The sequence below is a fragment of the Hyposmocoma kahamanoa genome, unplaced genomic scaffold, assembly GCF_003589595.1.
Source record: "Hyposmocoma kahamanoa isolate Upper Pololo Valley unplaced genomic scaffold, ASM358959v1 88, whole genome shotgun sequence".
Lineage (NCBI taxonomy): Eukaryota > Metazoa > Arthropoda > Insecta > Lepidoptera > Cosmopterigidae > Hyposmocoma > Hyposmocoma kahamanoa.
In genome coordinates, this window is record NW_020654466.1 from 119,772 (window position 1) to 135,867 (window position 16,096).

At 40.1% G+C, this 16,096-nt stretch overlaps 1 protein-coding gene across 1 annotated transcript in view; it reads left to right on the plus strand.

Annotated features, from left to right (window-relative positions):
• Window positions 1-1,679: 1,679 nt before the first annotated feature.
• LOC113235861 (metabotropic glutamate receptor 2-like) overlaps window positions 1,680-16,096 on the plus strand; it is a 159,170-nt gene continuing 144,753 nt past the window's right edge. The window contains exons 1-15 of the mRNA XM_026471784.1: window positions 1,680-2,288; window positions 2,364-2,559; window positions 3,077-3,219; window positions 11,665-11,835; window positions 12,099-12,243; window positions 12,319-12,570; window positions 12,689-12,863; window positions 12,957-13,063; window positions 13,132-13,415; window positions 14,306-14,472; window positions 14,742-14,900; window positions 14,983-15,145; window positions 15,494-15,707; window positions 15,784-15,935; window positions 16,001-16,094. Coding sequence (XP_026327569.1) covers window positions 1,680-2,288; window positions 2,364-2,559; window positions 3,077-3,219; window positions 11,665-11,835; window positions 12,099-12,243; window positions 12,319-12,570; window positions 12,689-12,863; window positions 12,957-13,063; window positions 13,132-13,415; window positions 14,306-14,472; window positions 14,742-14,900; window positions 14,983-15,145; window positions 15,494-15,707; window positions 15,784-15,935; window positions 16,001-16,094 — 3,031 coding nt within the window. The remainder of the gene's footprint in view (window positions 2,289-2,363; window positions 2,560-3,076; window positions 3,220-11,664; window positions 11,836-12,098; window positions 12,244-12,318; window positions 12,571-12,688; window positions 12,864-12,956; window positions 13,064-13,131; window positions 13,416-14,305; window positions 14,473-14,741; window positions 14,901-14,982; window positions 15,146-15,493; window positions 15,708-15,783; window positions 15,936-16,000; window positions 16,095-16,096) is intronic.

The window sequence follows — 16,096 nt, forward strand, 5'->3', positions numbered from 1 at the left end:
AGAATAACGTCACTATATTTGTGACATTATTAAACTTCTAATTATTTTATTAAATAATATCTCAAAATGTTACATAATTGGTATAAAGGCGTAACGATAATAACTATTTGAAAACAATATTTATAAACATCAAATATGACGCCACTCAAACGCTCTACTTTTCTATTCTATGGTGAAATTACAGACACATGGGTCTTGTCAACTTATGTCTCAAGGTGACGGGCGCAGAGACAGAGCCCCTCAGATCTTTGCGATTTAAAGCTCTGAGTGGCACTGCAACTGTTATAGACAGGCGTGTAGTTCACCATCAGGCGCACGACTTGTTTCTTTGGCTTTCGTTCAAGTTTGTTGTCGTGCATTGTTAACAAATAATCTTTAAATATTGGATGTTTCATTAATTTGATTTACTCGTATAAAAAGTATTGTATGCAATCATTACACTCAGCAACGGTAATCGACTTCAGAACCCTCATTATGCCATGATTGCATAAAATACTACGGAATAACGTCAAAATGGGCTTGTCCTATTATCGTTGCCAACAAACGAAGAACAGTGCTACGCTTTTGTAGTTAATGCTACAGAACTGCACTGACCCGTAGCTCCACATAGCTCGTAGCACTCATCTATAGCCGTAGCTACAGACGAGTGCTACGAATATTGTGGGACGTTCCTAGCTTTGCTTCTCCGTAAGGAATACAACAACATTAAGAACTTATACATTTTACATACTAGTATTATATATTTTGCTACGCTAGGTACGCTATAGATCTACGAAGCAACAGTGCAATGTCGTTTCTGCATGATTTAATTCGCATTTCTGTAAACTGCCATAGTGACACAGCTGATATGAATTTGTGGCAGTATTCAATTCTCTTAAAGCGCAAGTCTCAATAAACATTTAAACTTTTGTGAGTCGTTACATCTGATACTTATATCGCGTTCGCGGCGGCGGCCGTGCCGTGCGGCATTCCGCGGCCAGCCGCCACCGCCGTCGCCCGCCGTCGCAGGTGTTGCCGTGTACAAAACTTCGCGCGATGTCGGCTTCTCATAACGCGAGTGATTCTTGGATGCAGTGTCACATTTATTTGATTTATTGTTTGTGTTAATAAACGACCCTATAAAAACAGTATTCTAAATAATAAAGGCTACAGTTTAAAAATATATAGTTACTCACCACTAATTTTGTGTAATTTCTGATTTTGCCAAGTTATGTCTTCAATAAACTGTTTAAATTAGATTGAATAATAAAAAATACCTGTAGTTGTAAAAAGTGAGCGAACAATCTCAGAAGTTACGTACTTAAAGCTAAAATAATTCAAGAAGGTCATTCATGCAGTTTAGTAACTTATAGTTTAGGGTAATTAAAACGTATAACAAACAAAATTAAAAGGAATCTAATGTTGTAAAAAATATATAAAAAAAAACAACAAATCACCAGCGTCAATAAAGATGTGGAACGTACATCTAATTACCAGACAATCACAAGAAGGGATGAAAGAGACTTAGTCTAGTCGAAGGATCAGCACATTGCTGCATCAAAATGAGGGCAGCTGGGAAACGAAATAAAAAACATTAGTTTGCGATAGTAAACAGTGGTTGAAAAGTGAAATGAATCAGGCGAGCCCGGCAACCAGCGCCTGTTCGCATAGCGTGCTAAGACGCGCGCGCGTGTAGAGGCATGCGCGTACTACTGCTGGCGCTAAGCGCCGTGCTCGCTGCCGCGCCCGCTGCCGAGCGCGAGGACAGGTGGAACGACCCCCTTGAGGAAGCCGCGCTGCAGCCACAGCTGATGGCCGCATTCGCGCGCAGTCGCCGCGACGCGCACTCGCTCATCGGCACCTTCGATATCTCCAATATGTTTAAGAAGAAACCGCGGCCTAAATCGGAAGCAAATTCACACCCGAGCTCCTCGTCGCTTCGTGCTGCAGATCCGCTCCCTGTGATTCTGTCGCCACCTCCCATTCGATCCACAGGAACAGAGACTTCAATGCGTCGATCCCTCGTCACGTTGGCGACTACAAGGACGGAGCAACTTCGGAGTCCTGCGGTGACACCTTCAGCGAATCAATCTGCGGCATCAGTTTTAAAGCGAAAAAAGTCAAGAAAACCGAAGAATGCATCGAAATATTCGAAAGGAACGCGTGCTACAGTGTCCAGGAGCGACGGAACTCGCGAAGTGGCGAACACGACGAGGCGAACCGCGCATGTCGCCGCCGATGGAGTCGTGTGGCCCGTGAAACACGCCGCCGTGGTCGAGGGAGACATTGTTCTTGGAGGCCTCATGATGGTCAGTACGTCACTTGCTGCAATATTAGAGCAGCAGAGTGGTAATATGCACAAATTGTTGTGATGTGGTGGTCAGGTACACGGGCGGTCGGAGGGTGCGACGTGCGGGCCGGTGATGGCGCAAGGCGGTGTGCAGGCGCTGGAGGTGATGCTGTACACACTAGACGCGGCGCGCGCCGTGCTGCCGCGCGGCCTGACGCTCGGCGCGCACGTGCTCGACGATTGCGACAATGATACTTACGGCCTCGAAATGGCCCTCGATTTCATTAAAGGTACGGGGTTTTTCAATGGGGACAACATTTTTGTACTTCAACAACAACAACAATGTGAAGTACACATGCTACATTTAAAAATGGAATCGATCTCGTTCATATGACCACCAAAGTATTTTTGCAGTGTTCGATTCTTTGGAGCCAATTTTCCACCACACATATTTGCCGAAATGTTGGCAATTTCGCGTTAGATATTGTTCTGAGTCAATTTAACGTTGTCGGCTTATTGATATAAACCAACGACTTAACGGAACCTCATAAAAAGTAATCCAACGGCGTCAAATCGCATGAGCGAGGTGGCCCATTTAGCGAGATTACACGATTAACAAACTTCCTCTTCGATAGATCGATTGTTTGACCAAACGTGCTCGCGGTGGTCATATAAACGAGATCGAATTCCATTCTTCATTCGAAATCAAGGAACTACGCACTGGAGTTAGTGAGAAGAGAGCGAATGAACTTATCCTCACTCATTTGATTGACTTCGTTTTAAATGAAGACTTTGTTCGTAATCCAGGTTCAATAAGTAACATTGATGACGCGGAATACGCGTGCAACGCCACAGTAGTTCGAAAAGTGATATCGGGCGTAGTGGGTGCTGCATCCTCCGTGACGTCGGTGCAAGTCGCTAATCTACTACGGCTTTTTAAGATCCCACAGGTGAGCAAAATCCTGTGACATTTTTTCATTAATAACGTGACCAAATACATATTTTGCCCTTTGAAAGTTCTGATCACTTTGAAATGAAATAAAGTCGTATTATACTAAACTCAAACTAGGATTTAAGATGATCCCTATGACAGTTCAAACGATGTAAGCCTTAGAGGTGAGGTAAAGTCTATAGATTTTTAATATATTTGATTTTTGAATCAAAAATTCTCTCTTATAGTTTCATTTTTCTGACCTATTCTGAACGATGTTTAGATGTGTGAAGTATTTTGTAACATATTGAAGGCATAAAACACACAACTATAATTCAAATGCAATTTAAATAGATATTTTAGTAAATTTCAAAAAATATTTATCATACCATTAATACATTGGTATCAAAAAAGCAATAACACTGACATGTCAATTCATTGTCTATGATTAAAATCATACTTTAAGGGTCGTATTCTAGAACTCTATTCAATGCTCAAGTCAGGATTGCACTGACAACACAAGCACTGGAAATACGACCCTAATGGCAGGGACTTGAGTATGACTTCTAGTGCTTTGAATCATACTCAAGTCTTCCTGACTTAAGCATTGAGTAGAGTTCTAGAATACGACCCTTAGATACACGCACTATTCATTAAATTATCGAATATACCTCATCTCTAGCAAATACAGTGTAATGAAGTAACCTTTGCACGTTGTCGTAAAAATAATGAGTTTTTGAAAAAAAATCTGTTTAGGCTCATATCTTAGAAATAAAAATTGATTTGGTGTTATTTTTGCTTTAATTTTATGTAGGTATTTACTTTAACAAAAGCTATTCATTTAAAAAGCGAGGCTTATAAAATTAGTTTATGAAATACGTAAATTAATGTACGTCGTTACAAGGTTATATCTTGTAGATTTTTAAGAGCTATCACAGGGATCATCCTAGATTATTTTTAACCGACTTCAAACAATGGAGGAGGTTCTCAATTGGACAGTATTTTTTTTATGTATGTTATGCGATTACTAGCATTTCTGAACCGATTTCGATTATTCTTTTTTTAATTCAGTATTGATCCCATTTAAATTTGAAAGGGTAACTAGGGAATGAATCCGGTTTCGCGCACTTTCCGGTAATCGAATCCAATAAAACTTTTGAAGTCGGTTTTTTTTTTAAAAAACTTATTAGTGTAAGATTCAGTTTAAATTTTTTTCTTAAATATTATGTTAAGGCATCTTAATTAAAAACGTTAATGCATTTTTCTTATTTGATTTCATTTTTGGTAATTTTTCGTTCGTTTTGCAATCAAGCATGAATAATATTAAAATTAGTGTAATTTTTTGGTATGCTCCACAAATCCCCACTAAAAATTACTTGCAGTGCTTCTACTAAGTTGTTATTGGCTATCTTTGTATTCCAGTATGCAACCAACTAAAAATCTTTTGCATTTTTAAAAAAACTTGCTCTTTGTAATTAATATTATAAGATCAAACGCACTTCTCAAGTGAAGTTAAGAATATAATATTTACATATTATGATAAATAGACGACAAGACATTTTGAATAGCCTTGTAGTAGAACCGAGTTGATTTTTCTTACGCGTTCAAGGGCGATGATAAGCAAATTGTTTGAGTACACATTCAAGAATAATTTAATATTTTAAAGGAAGTTCTAAAGTTCATTTTCAATTTAAGACAAATAAACGCAATTACTTTGTGTCGTAATGTTGACGGGACATTGGCGCTGAAAATCAAATCTATCAAATATAAAAAACAAATTTACTATATCTAATATATAAAAAAGGTCTTGGTGGGGAATTTTTTTCCACAAATCCCCACTGCGTTAGTGTAGTAGGGATTTTAAGTGAATATTTGTGGAACATACCAATTTTGGTTTGTGCGGTTTCCGACGTGACACGATACTTTGACATAATTAACGAGTGTAAAGTGCGTTTTTTGTTTTAATTTAAATTCTAACCAGGCAAATGAGACTCGTGGAAGACCAGAGGTGAATAATGACGATTTGCAATTATTGAAGCTTCTTGAATATTCATTTATTCATTGCATCACATGGGTAACATAAAAGTTCTTAAAATAATAAAAAGTACAGCCATGTACATGGTTTGCCCTGCAGGGCACCGCATTTGGTTGACTTAAAATAAACTTCATCCTTAAGAAATATATATAATATTATATTATAAAAGCTAAAGCAAAATAAAAAATAAGGTATATAATTAATAACTTTTGTACTTTAGTAAAAAAATAGGGTGGTTTGCATTAATATGAGACATAACTGGTTGAAGACTGGACCACCTCAGCCAAACGTGACCATGGGACCTGTAAAAGGCCCGAAACGTTGATTTGTTTGAAAACACAAATAAACGCGATTTAAATCAGGAAAAATAGTTTCTTTTCCTATGTGTAACAATCGCGAAAATCTAAGAACTCGATACTTCCAAGCTATTGATAGGCGCCGTCTAGATGTATATAGGTTAAATACGATATGAATTTTGACCTTTTTCAGAGTTACGGTCTGTAGTATGAAGATTAGAGATCCTTTTGTGCTATTGATCCACGTCATAAATCAATCCAATTAACTTCGGTAGATACATTGAATCCATGGCCAAAAATGCAGCGAGGAAGCTTGACATCCTTTCCAGGGTGAGGCATTACTTCACACCGGGATAGCCCCATACCTTTCTACATTAGTTTATATTATAGTGACCCTCCCTACCGACCCTGAGGGTATACGAGAACGGCACTATAACCTGTGCGCGCACAGGAACCTTATAAGCTCAGGTTCTGACCCCAGATCAACCAGTGTACAGGGTTGTCACAGACCTCTGTCACTTGACTTCATCCGGTTCTTCGAGAGGCTAGTGCCACGGGTGAGCCGGCCCGGGTCCACGTACAGTACCTTCCCTATTTTCCAGATAGGCCGAAGCTGTAGATACGCTCTGTTCCCATTGGGCATTGCACAACTAGCGGTTGCCACCGCTTAGCCGTCGACTTTGTGTCCACTACCAAATCTCCTCATTGGTGGCGGAGCTGTAAGGCACGCTTACTTCCCGACGCCGAAAAACGACGTCTCTCCAGTTCCCAATAACCTAAGCGACTGGAGGGATCGGAGGATTTCTAGCTTATCCTCTACTAGCTCTCAGGGCTAGTGCCGAAGATGCCAGTCGCAGTGTCCTGCGACAATGTCTGGACATAGCTTCCAACTTAAAGGGCAAATCACGTGTCCCGCGCATCTCCTCGCTTCAGGTCCTCTACTAGACCGCTCCTAAGACGCGCTATCTGCTCACAAGACAGACTCCCCGGCAACAACATTCACACCGGGACAGTTGCTTCAGCCGTATCAAGCACAAGTCCAGTCGTGTATGGAGTTCTGCTGCCACCTTTGGGATGGCTCTGCTACAGAATCTTGAACACCGCCGTAAAGTTGCCTGCTTATCGATATTTTACAGGATATATCACAGAGAGTGTGCGATGGAATTACACGATTTAATTCCGCCTTCGCCTTTCCATCACCGGGGGACTAGGCGTAGGTGTTTCCACCTCTATATTGTGGATATTCCAAAGATTCGCACGAAGCGTTACGCTTCCACATTTAGGCTATGGAGTGGAATTCTCGGCCTGCAGACTTGTTCCATGCACGTTATAACTTAACCTTTACTTAAGGTAATTTTTTAAGAGTGAATAGACATTACTTTAAACGTACATGCTCCATCGTCGACCTCATCGTCACTTTCCGTCAGATGAGATGAAGGTGAAATGCATACTTACATTTGAATTTAAAAAAAAAACATTTTTTCTTTACAAGTAGTGATGATACATTACGACAGCGCAAATTCGACTGGTACCCATTTTCGAAAGACTTATTATCAATTTAGTTAACAGTTTAATCAAATCATGTTGATCAACCAAATGCGGTGCTCTGCTGTGCCTGTACTTTATATTATTTTAAGAACTTTTATGTTACCCATATGTGATGCAATGAATAAATGAATATGCAAGAAACTTTAATAATTGCAACTCGTCATTACCTCTGGTCTTCCACGAGCCTCATTTGCCTGGTTAGAATTTAAATTAAAACCAAAAACGCACTTTGCACTCGTTAATTATGTCAAAGTATCGTGTCACGTCGGAAATCGCATAAACCAAAATTGGTATGTTCCACAAATATCCACTAAAAATCCCTACTACACTACTAACGTAGTCACGGAATAAACTGTGGTCTGTGATCGTAGTATTTGCTACGCAGTGGGGATTTGTGGAAAAAAATTCCCCACCAAGATTTTATGTATACATTGACCATGTACATATTAGATATAGTAAATTTGATTAACAGTCTTATTGATTTATTGATAAATGTTTATAATAATCGCCCAGCAATAAGCCCAAACAATGTCAAAATATAAACATGTCCACAGAAAATTATTGATAACTTAGTCGTCATCCGCGCCCGTGTCCGCACCTATAGGGCGTTAAAATCGCATACAGAGCGTCAATCGCGCCACAGTCTTCGTTTGTTCGACTGACAGCGCGGTTATCAATTATGCAGTACCGTATAATTTTCCATAATCTAAGCATATACTAATAACTTGTAAAAATTACTGCAGTAAAATGTAAAAACAAGCCTTTGTATCATATTTTCACTAAACAAATATATTGTGTAATCACAGTTATAATTTAAAACTGTCATTTTGTACAGTTGTATAGTATTTAATTTATATATAAATTAATCGTAAATATAAATTACAAAAGCAAACAAAATAATCAAATAGCTAACTGTCCTTTTTCTACAAAAAATGAAAAGAGACCAATTATGTCTATTTATATTTCTATGTCTATTATATGTCTATATCTATAGTATTTCAAGAAGCTTATATAAACTTCTTGATCATTTTCAATTGTACGAAACATAAGCGATTGAAATATTTGGAACAAAGGAACTATAGAGCCGCGTTGATTTTAATCTTATTTTTAAAATGACTTTTTATTAAACGTTTGCAATAAATAACAAAATATTGTTGTACTCGTTTTACGGCTTGGGATTGGCTTGGGACCTATCAGAAGTCAGAAAATAAAGGTGTCTCAGTAAGAGTGCACTTTTTCATTTTAAAATAAAAACACGTATTTTATGAGAGAGTTGTGATATTTTTATTATATTTTGAAGAAGACATGTTCCGATTATGTATGGAATAAAATATCTGGCCCCCACGGCTCTGATGACAGGCCATTACTCTTTTCATGAAATTTTCCATGACTTTTTCACAGAGATGTGGCTGTATCTCACCGATGACGCGTTGGATCTCTGATTTGAGCTCAGGAATTGTTTCTGGTTTATTCGCATAAACCCTAGATTTCACAAAACCCTAAAGAAAACAATCGCACGGCGTTAAATCGCACGATCTTGCTGGCCATTTGACATAAGAATTTCGTGAGATAATGTGTTCCGGAAATCGTTGTTGCAATAAGTCGATTGTTTCATGCGCGGTGTGGCAGATGGCGTCGTCTTGCTGAAACCACATGTTGTCCAGATTCATGCCATCCAGTTGAGGTCACAAGAACTCCGTTATCATGTTCCTGTAACGAATGCCGTTCACAGTCACTGCAATTTCGGCCTCATCTTCAAAAAAGTAAGGCCCAATCACGCCGCCTGACCAAAATCCGCACCAGTAAGTTGCTCGTTGTGGGTGCATTTGTTTCTCATGAATTGCATGAGGAATTTCTGACGAAAGCCATTCAAACGAAAATGCGCTTCATCGGAGAAGATGACTTTTTTCAAAAAATTGGCATCGACTTCACTTTGCTCCATTACCCGTTGAACGAATTGCCGGCGCTTTCCATGGTCTGCTGGTTTTAGCTCCTGAGTTAGCTGAATCTTGTACGCATGAAGGTGGAAGTCTTTTGTCAAAATTCGCTGCATAGTGCTTCGTGAAATTTGAAGTTGCTGAGAACGATGCCGAATTGATGTTTTCGGGTTTTCGGCGACACTCTCGTTTACAGCAGCAATGTTTTCAAGAGACCGACCGGTACGTTGACGCAAAGGATTCTTAATATCCACAATCGACCCAGTTTCTTCAAATTTTTTGACCACTCTTCGAATAGTTGACACAGTAGGTGCACTATGTCGACTGAAAATTTGGCGAAGTTTGCGAGCGGTCTCAGCTTTAACTTTTAACTTTCCCCATTTTTGTAATGAGTTTTCACAATTATAACGCGTTGTTCTTTCGTGAAGCGCTCCATTTTTAATAATCGGAATAAACATAGGTGACGGCTGTTAAATTTCAGAGTTCCCACTTGCACGAAAAAAAAATGATTCTAAATTTAAAAAGTACACTCTTACTGAGACACCCTTTATATTTGCCCGAAATAACGTTAGCTCAAATTTTGATAATGTCAAATGTATTTTTTTAGGAAGATTACAAAACAAAAGTTAATTTTGTCTTTGTGAAAAGCATCAAAATTGCTCGAAAGCGTAAAAGTTAATTTTGTCTTTGTGAAAAGCATCAAAATGGAAGATTACAAAACAAAAGTAAATTTTGTCTTTGTGAAAAGCATCAAAATTGCTCGAAAGCGTAACGGTTTTAATATAAATCGGTTTTCGGAATTACGGATATTTGAGTTTACGCTTCTTATAGTACACGCTTATTTTCACATTTGTAGTAATATTTGTATGTATGTATCTGCCCAACTCAACAAGTGAATTTGTACAAAATTCGACATAATAATATATATAAAAATTAATTAATATTTACGATTATTACTATTGACTACTCCATTACACTTGTGTTCAATTAATTTTCAGTCGAAGCTAAATATGGGGCATTTTGTTTCATTTCCAGTAGAAACTGAATATGGCGTTTATATTTTCAAATTTCATTGGCAAATTTATATTTTCCTAGAACGCGTACAAAATGTCAAAATGAAATTTGAGATTCTAAACTTTTTTTATACCTCTCTCAATAATGTCTTTCTGGGGCAGTCAGGCCGGCAACATTTTATGATAAATAAAGGTCTAAATGGAATCCCTGTATACACCCAACATTACTGTGATTAATGAGAATACAATCCTCTTCGTGCAGACAATGTTCGTTTTTGTGCTACCGAGGTACAAGCACGTCTATAGCAGAAAAAAATCATAAATATAGCGCAAATAGGGATTTAGGCAAAAATGTCATGGTTAACTTTGTCAAATGCTTTTTCAAAAATCAAGTAGATTTGATACCCTTGAAATATAAATAATTCCCATTATTTTATTTATTTATCTATTGCAATTCACAGCGACCCCTACCACGTAAAGTTTTTAAAGAGCCTTTTAAAGTTCTAAATTCACTGAAGAAATAAGCACGACTTTAGCATTTCTCTAAAAGCTCGTTACTCACGTAGAGTTTTATAAAATCCTAGATATCGGTTAGATGATTTATGATGATCAATTAGATGATCACTCTATGTGAGTAACGAGCTTTACCGAATAAAACGGAGAACTTTAAAACGCTCCCCTGTAAACTTGGCAGTTTCGACATACGATACTTTACGTAGGAGGATGCGATATGTAGGTATCATTAATATTTCTGTGTAGGTACTTCAAACATATGAAACCCTACAGGGCGCAGCAGTGTCTGGAAATAGAGACAAATCACCGTTTTAATCTAATATAAATCTTTAATATTATCATTAATTTATTAATTTTGATGATATATACGAATTAATCATTAAAATATTCTTATTATGAGTAAAAACATTTCTTTAGCAGAAACTGTTTTATAAATCTATTTAATGTTTCATCACAATCTGTGATTTTTAAAATTTATCCGTTAATTTATTATACATTTTTATTGAGATTGAATTTGGGCTACTACTCTACTACTGTGTAATTTTAATTTTGATCCTGTTAATAAAGATAAATTATTTTTAAATTTTCTCTCAAAGCGTCGTGTGTGATCTTTTAACATTGTACAAAACTTGTTTTCATATGAATATACCACAACTGAAATGAAAACTACTATTTTAAACCGAATTCAAAAAAGGAAGATGTTCTCAATTGGACTATACTTCTTTTTGAATGTATGTATCGCTTAGATAACTCGGTATTTGTGAACCGATTTTGATTATTCTTTATTTTTGTTGGAAAGAGGATATCTCCGTATTGCTGCCATTTAAATTTGAAGAAAATATTCCGCCTCTAAGGGTTGCAAACTAGGAGATGAGTCCGGCTTCGCACACTTCGCAATAACCGATTTCAATTAAACTTGGCAAATAGATGCAATTCCACGAACTTTCGAGGAGGTCGGTTTTTAAATAAAAATGTTATCATATTATTATTATGATTATCTATGAAATTATTGAAATAAGAAACATAATCTAATTAGATAATATAGTGTTATTTAGTCAAAGCCCACACTCTTATTTTTTATTCGTACACACATTGACACGAATAAAGAAATCGTCGCTGCAGGTGTCATTCTTCTCGACGTCACCAGAGCTGTCGAACAAAGCACGATTCGAGTACTTCACACGTACGATACCATCCGACCTGCACCAAGTGCGCGCTATGGTGGAAATCGTCAAGAGGCTTGGCTGGAGTTACGTGTCGGTCATTTACGAGGAATCTAACTACGGCATAAAGGTGACCAATTTATAAGAATTTATTTAAATTTATCGAAGTTCTTAGGTTTTCGCGATTGTTACACATAGGAAATGAAACTATTTTTCCGGGTTTAAATCGCGTATATTCGTTTTTTCAACCGTGATCATGGGACCTGTAAAGGGCCCGAAACGTCGATTTGTTTGAAAAAACAAATATACGCGATTTAAATCCGGAAAAATAGTTTCATTTCTTATTTAAATTTATTTTTGTTCCGTGATTGAAATAGAATATTTATTTTGTAGGCTTTCGAAGAGTTGGAAACTCTGTTGGCGCGGAATGACATTTGTATCGCGGTAAAGGAGCGGCTTGTGAAGGATTCGGGGGAGGCAGATGCTCACGCTTACGACGAACTCGTTTCGCGGCTGCTGACGAGACCACGCGCTCGCGGTACGTTTTCAAGAGACACAGATTCCTAACTACATTATAATATGATTAACTAATGAGACGCGTGACATGTTGCAGGTGTAATCGTGTTTGGGTCAGACCAGGAAGTGGCGGGCGTGATGGAGGCAGTGACTAGGCGTGGTGCCACGCATACCTTCGGCTGGGTGGGCAGCGACGGCTGGAGCGCGCGCGCTCTCGTATCCGAAGGCCGTGAACGCGCTGTCGAAGGCACCATCAGCGTGCAGCCACAAGCCAACCCTGTACGCGGCTTTACCGAATACTTCCTCAACCTTACTGTTGAGAACAACCGCAGGAATCCCTGGTTTGTCGGTAATCCGTTCAACATTAATTACCAAAGCAAGCGCATAATATTACTGTTCTGTGTGCTTATAATCTCGTTGTATAGTGCCGTACCAAACGTGACATAAGCAATATCCCTTTCTTACAGAATTCTGGGAAGACCAGTTCCGGTGCCGGTACCCGGGTAGTGCGCGTACGCCATACAATAACGCGTACAAACGCGCGTGTACGGGCCGCGAAAGACTTGCCGATCAGAGCATCAAGTTCGAGGCGCAACTGCAGTTCGTCGCCGACGCTGTTCTTGCCTTTGCATATGCGATCCGGTGATCTACTTTTGCAATTTATCCACTATATAAAAGTTACTGATTATTTATAACAAGATATTATAAAATCACACCTGGCATGTTTTGGCGCAGAGATATGCACCACGAATTATGCGGGGAGGCGTCGGATCTATGTGAAGCCATGAAGCCAATAAACGGACCTACTTTGCTACGTTATTTACGGCAAGTGCGTTTTAAAGGTAAGAAATAAATCATACTCATTCATGTACACTTATTACAAAACCTAATGACAAATATATATGTGCAGGTTTGAGCGGAGACGAATTCCACTTCGACGCTAACGGTGACGGTCCAGCAAGATACAACATCCTGCACTTCAAGCAAGTAGAGCCCGGCCAGTACCGATGGTTGCGAGTTGGACGCTACCTGGACGGCGAGCTCGAGCTCGACATGCAGCAGATACAGTTCAAGCTGGAGTCACGTGAGCCACCTGACTCTGTGTGCAGCGCGGAGTGCGAGCTCGGGCAGGCCAAGCAGTACGTAGAGGGCGAGAGTTGCTGCTGGCACTGCTTCAACTGCACACAATATGAGGTAAGGTGCGAGTTCGCTGAGATCATTGAACCGTTCTTCTGACTTCGTTGTGTCAAGTTTTAGGACAAATAAGGACAGTGTCGCTAAAACCGGGAAGATGAAGTTAAAAGTAAAAGCAAATTGATAGGAGATTTAATGCCAAAATTATCCCTAGCCTCATTAATCAACTGCTGGAAATTTAAATCAAACGCAAAGATAGCCCGCGCTCGACCGAAGACCTGTTGAAAAACAGACTCTTAATAAATTACTTTACTTAGGTTCTTGTCGCTTTTTCCATCAAAAGAAGGAAAAGGTTCTTATGTATAAAGAGGCTGTATAGTAGAACCTTTACCTAAATCTCTGATTAGATAAATTTTTCTGGCACATTATACTATACTTACATATAAATGTGATATCACAAAATGATGCAACAGTAAAAAAATACTTTCGTAGACATAATATAAAATTATTTTCGGAGATTTTGAAAACCAAAAACAATTATTCACAAATTGAAATAATCAAAGATGTCTGTCCACAGACATCGTGCAAATAATTATAATAACATTAACACAAATCGGTTACCATAAAGTGCACGAAACCGGATTCATGTCCTAGTTTGCCACCCTTAAAGGTGAAATATTTTCTTCAAATTTCAATGGGACCAATACTGGGTGGAAGTTAACGGGCTGAAATGATGAACATTGAGGTACCCTCTTTCCAACAAAAAAGAATCATCAAAATCGGATCACAAATGCCGAAGCAATCGCGTAACACATACACAAAAAAACTTTCGAATGGAAAACCTCTTTCTTTTTTTGAAGTCGATTAAAAAGTGGTGATTTTCCTCGAGGTATCCTTTTAAAAGTGAGAGGTTAAACTGGCTCGTTGACCTTTACGATACGTTCAAACAGATTCGGTCACCGATCGTGGAGACGGCGTGTGTGGAATGTCCACGCGGTACTCTGCCAGACTCACGGCGCACGCGTTGCGTGCCGCTGGCCGCTATGCACCTGCAACCGACGGCACCGCCCGCCATCGCCGCTATGACCTTCGCTGGCATTGGTATTTCGGCCACAATGTAAGCAATTTCGCCTTGATATTTTTTTATATAATGGGCACTGCCACTGCGCCCGAGACATTAGTTGACGAGTCCCAAGTGCGTGTAATTTCACCAGCACCCTTTTCCATCTAAAGCGGAACGTAGAAATGCTCACTTTACTGCTTGGCGGCAGAAATAGGTAAGATGGCAGTACTTCCCTGGACGAGCTCTTTCACAAGGAGCTGTCCTGCTACTAAATCATGCCTGCTCGATTTACTTTTGTAATTCACAATGTCGTTTCCTAACAGGTTTGTGATCGGAGTGTGGTTCGTCCATGGTGACACGCCAGTGGTGCGTGCCAGCGGTCGTGAGCTGTCATTCGTGCTGTTGGCAGGTATCCTCACATGCTATCTGCTCACGTTTGGGCTCGTCCAACGCCCCACTGACGCACTCTGCGCCTTACAGAGGTATACTCCATTTCCGTATGCATTTGTTTTTTTTTAGTATGGTCTATCACGTTATGTTCTTAATCGGTTTTTTTATAATCAGGTTTGGCACAGGCTTTTGCTTTACGGTGGTGTACGCGGCGCTCCTCACAAAAACGAACCGTATCGCCCGCATTTTCGCAGCAAGCAAGCGCTCGGCTCGACGGCCGTCGCTCATCTCACCGAAGTCACAACTAGTGATATGCTCCATTCTGGTTTCCATTCAGGTTATATAATTTTCCATCTACGTACACACAGTTTTCCGTCATTAAAAAATGTAAATGTAAGGGCGTGTTGCCATTATGTCGTGACGACAGATGGTGGTGCAGTTTAAAGTGGCTTATATATTCAAATGAAGTTGTTCACATATTATACAACACGATTAACTGTCGTTCACGACTTTTGACGTTACGACGACAGAATATCGTGACAATGGGAAGAGCAAGAACGACAGTCGTCAGACGATGAATAAAACGTTACGGAACGCGTTCAGTTCAGCGCAGGGAAAATGCTAAACATTAACAAACATCTACCTCTTTCAATGGTATCTCAAACCATAAAATATGAACATTTAGGTGGTGATAATGGCAGTGTGGCAAGTGGTGTCACCCGCGCGCGCCGTGCGGCACTTCCCGTCACGCGAACAGCAGCTGTTGGTGTGCGATTCGCACGTGGGCGCCTCCATCGCCATCGCCTTCTCGTACCCTAGTGCCCTCGTACTCGTCTGCACCGTCTACGCTGTGCTCACGAGAAAGATCCCCGAGGCTTTCAACGAGAGCAAACATATAGGTGCAGTACAAACGAAATGCAGCGCTTTACCCTAGCATCGAAGAGAGAACACTGAAACGTTACCACTCGTGCGCAGGCTTCACGATGTACACGACGTGCGTGATTTGGCTGGCATTTGTGCCGCTGTACTTCGGCACGGCGTCACATGTGCCGCTGCGCGTCACCAGCATGGCCGTGACCATCTCGCTGAGCGCCACCGTTACGCTCGTCTGCCTCTTCTCGCCGAAGGTGCGTCGGTGGACACGGCCGCCCGCCGCGTCGTTGGCTAGCGGTAACCGGCCATTCTCCCGCAGCTGTACATAATCCTGATGCGGCCGGAGCGCAACGTGCGCGGGAGTCTGATGCCCCCGCGCTGGCGCTCGGCGCGCGGCGGCGGCGCGGCGGGCGGC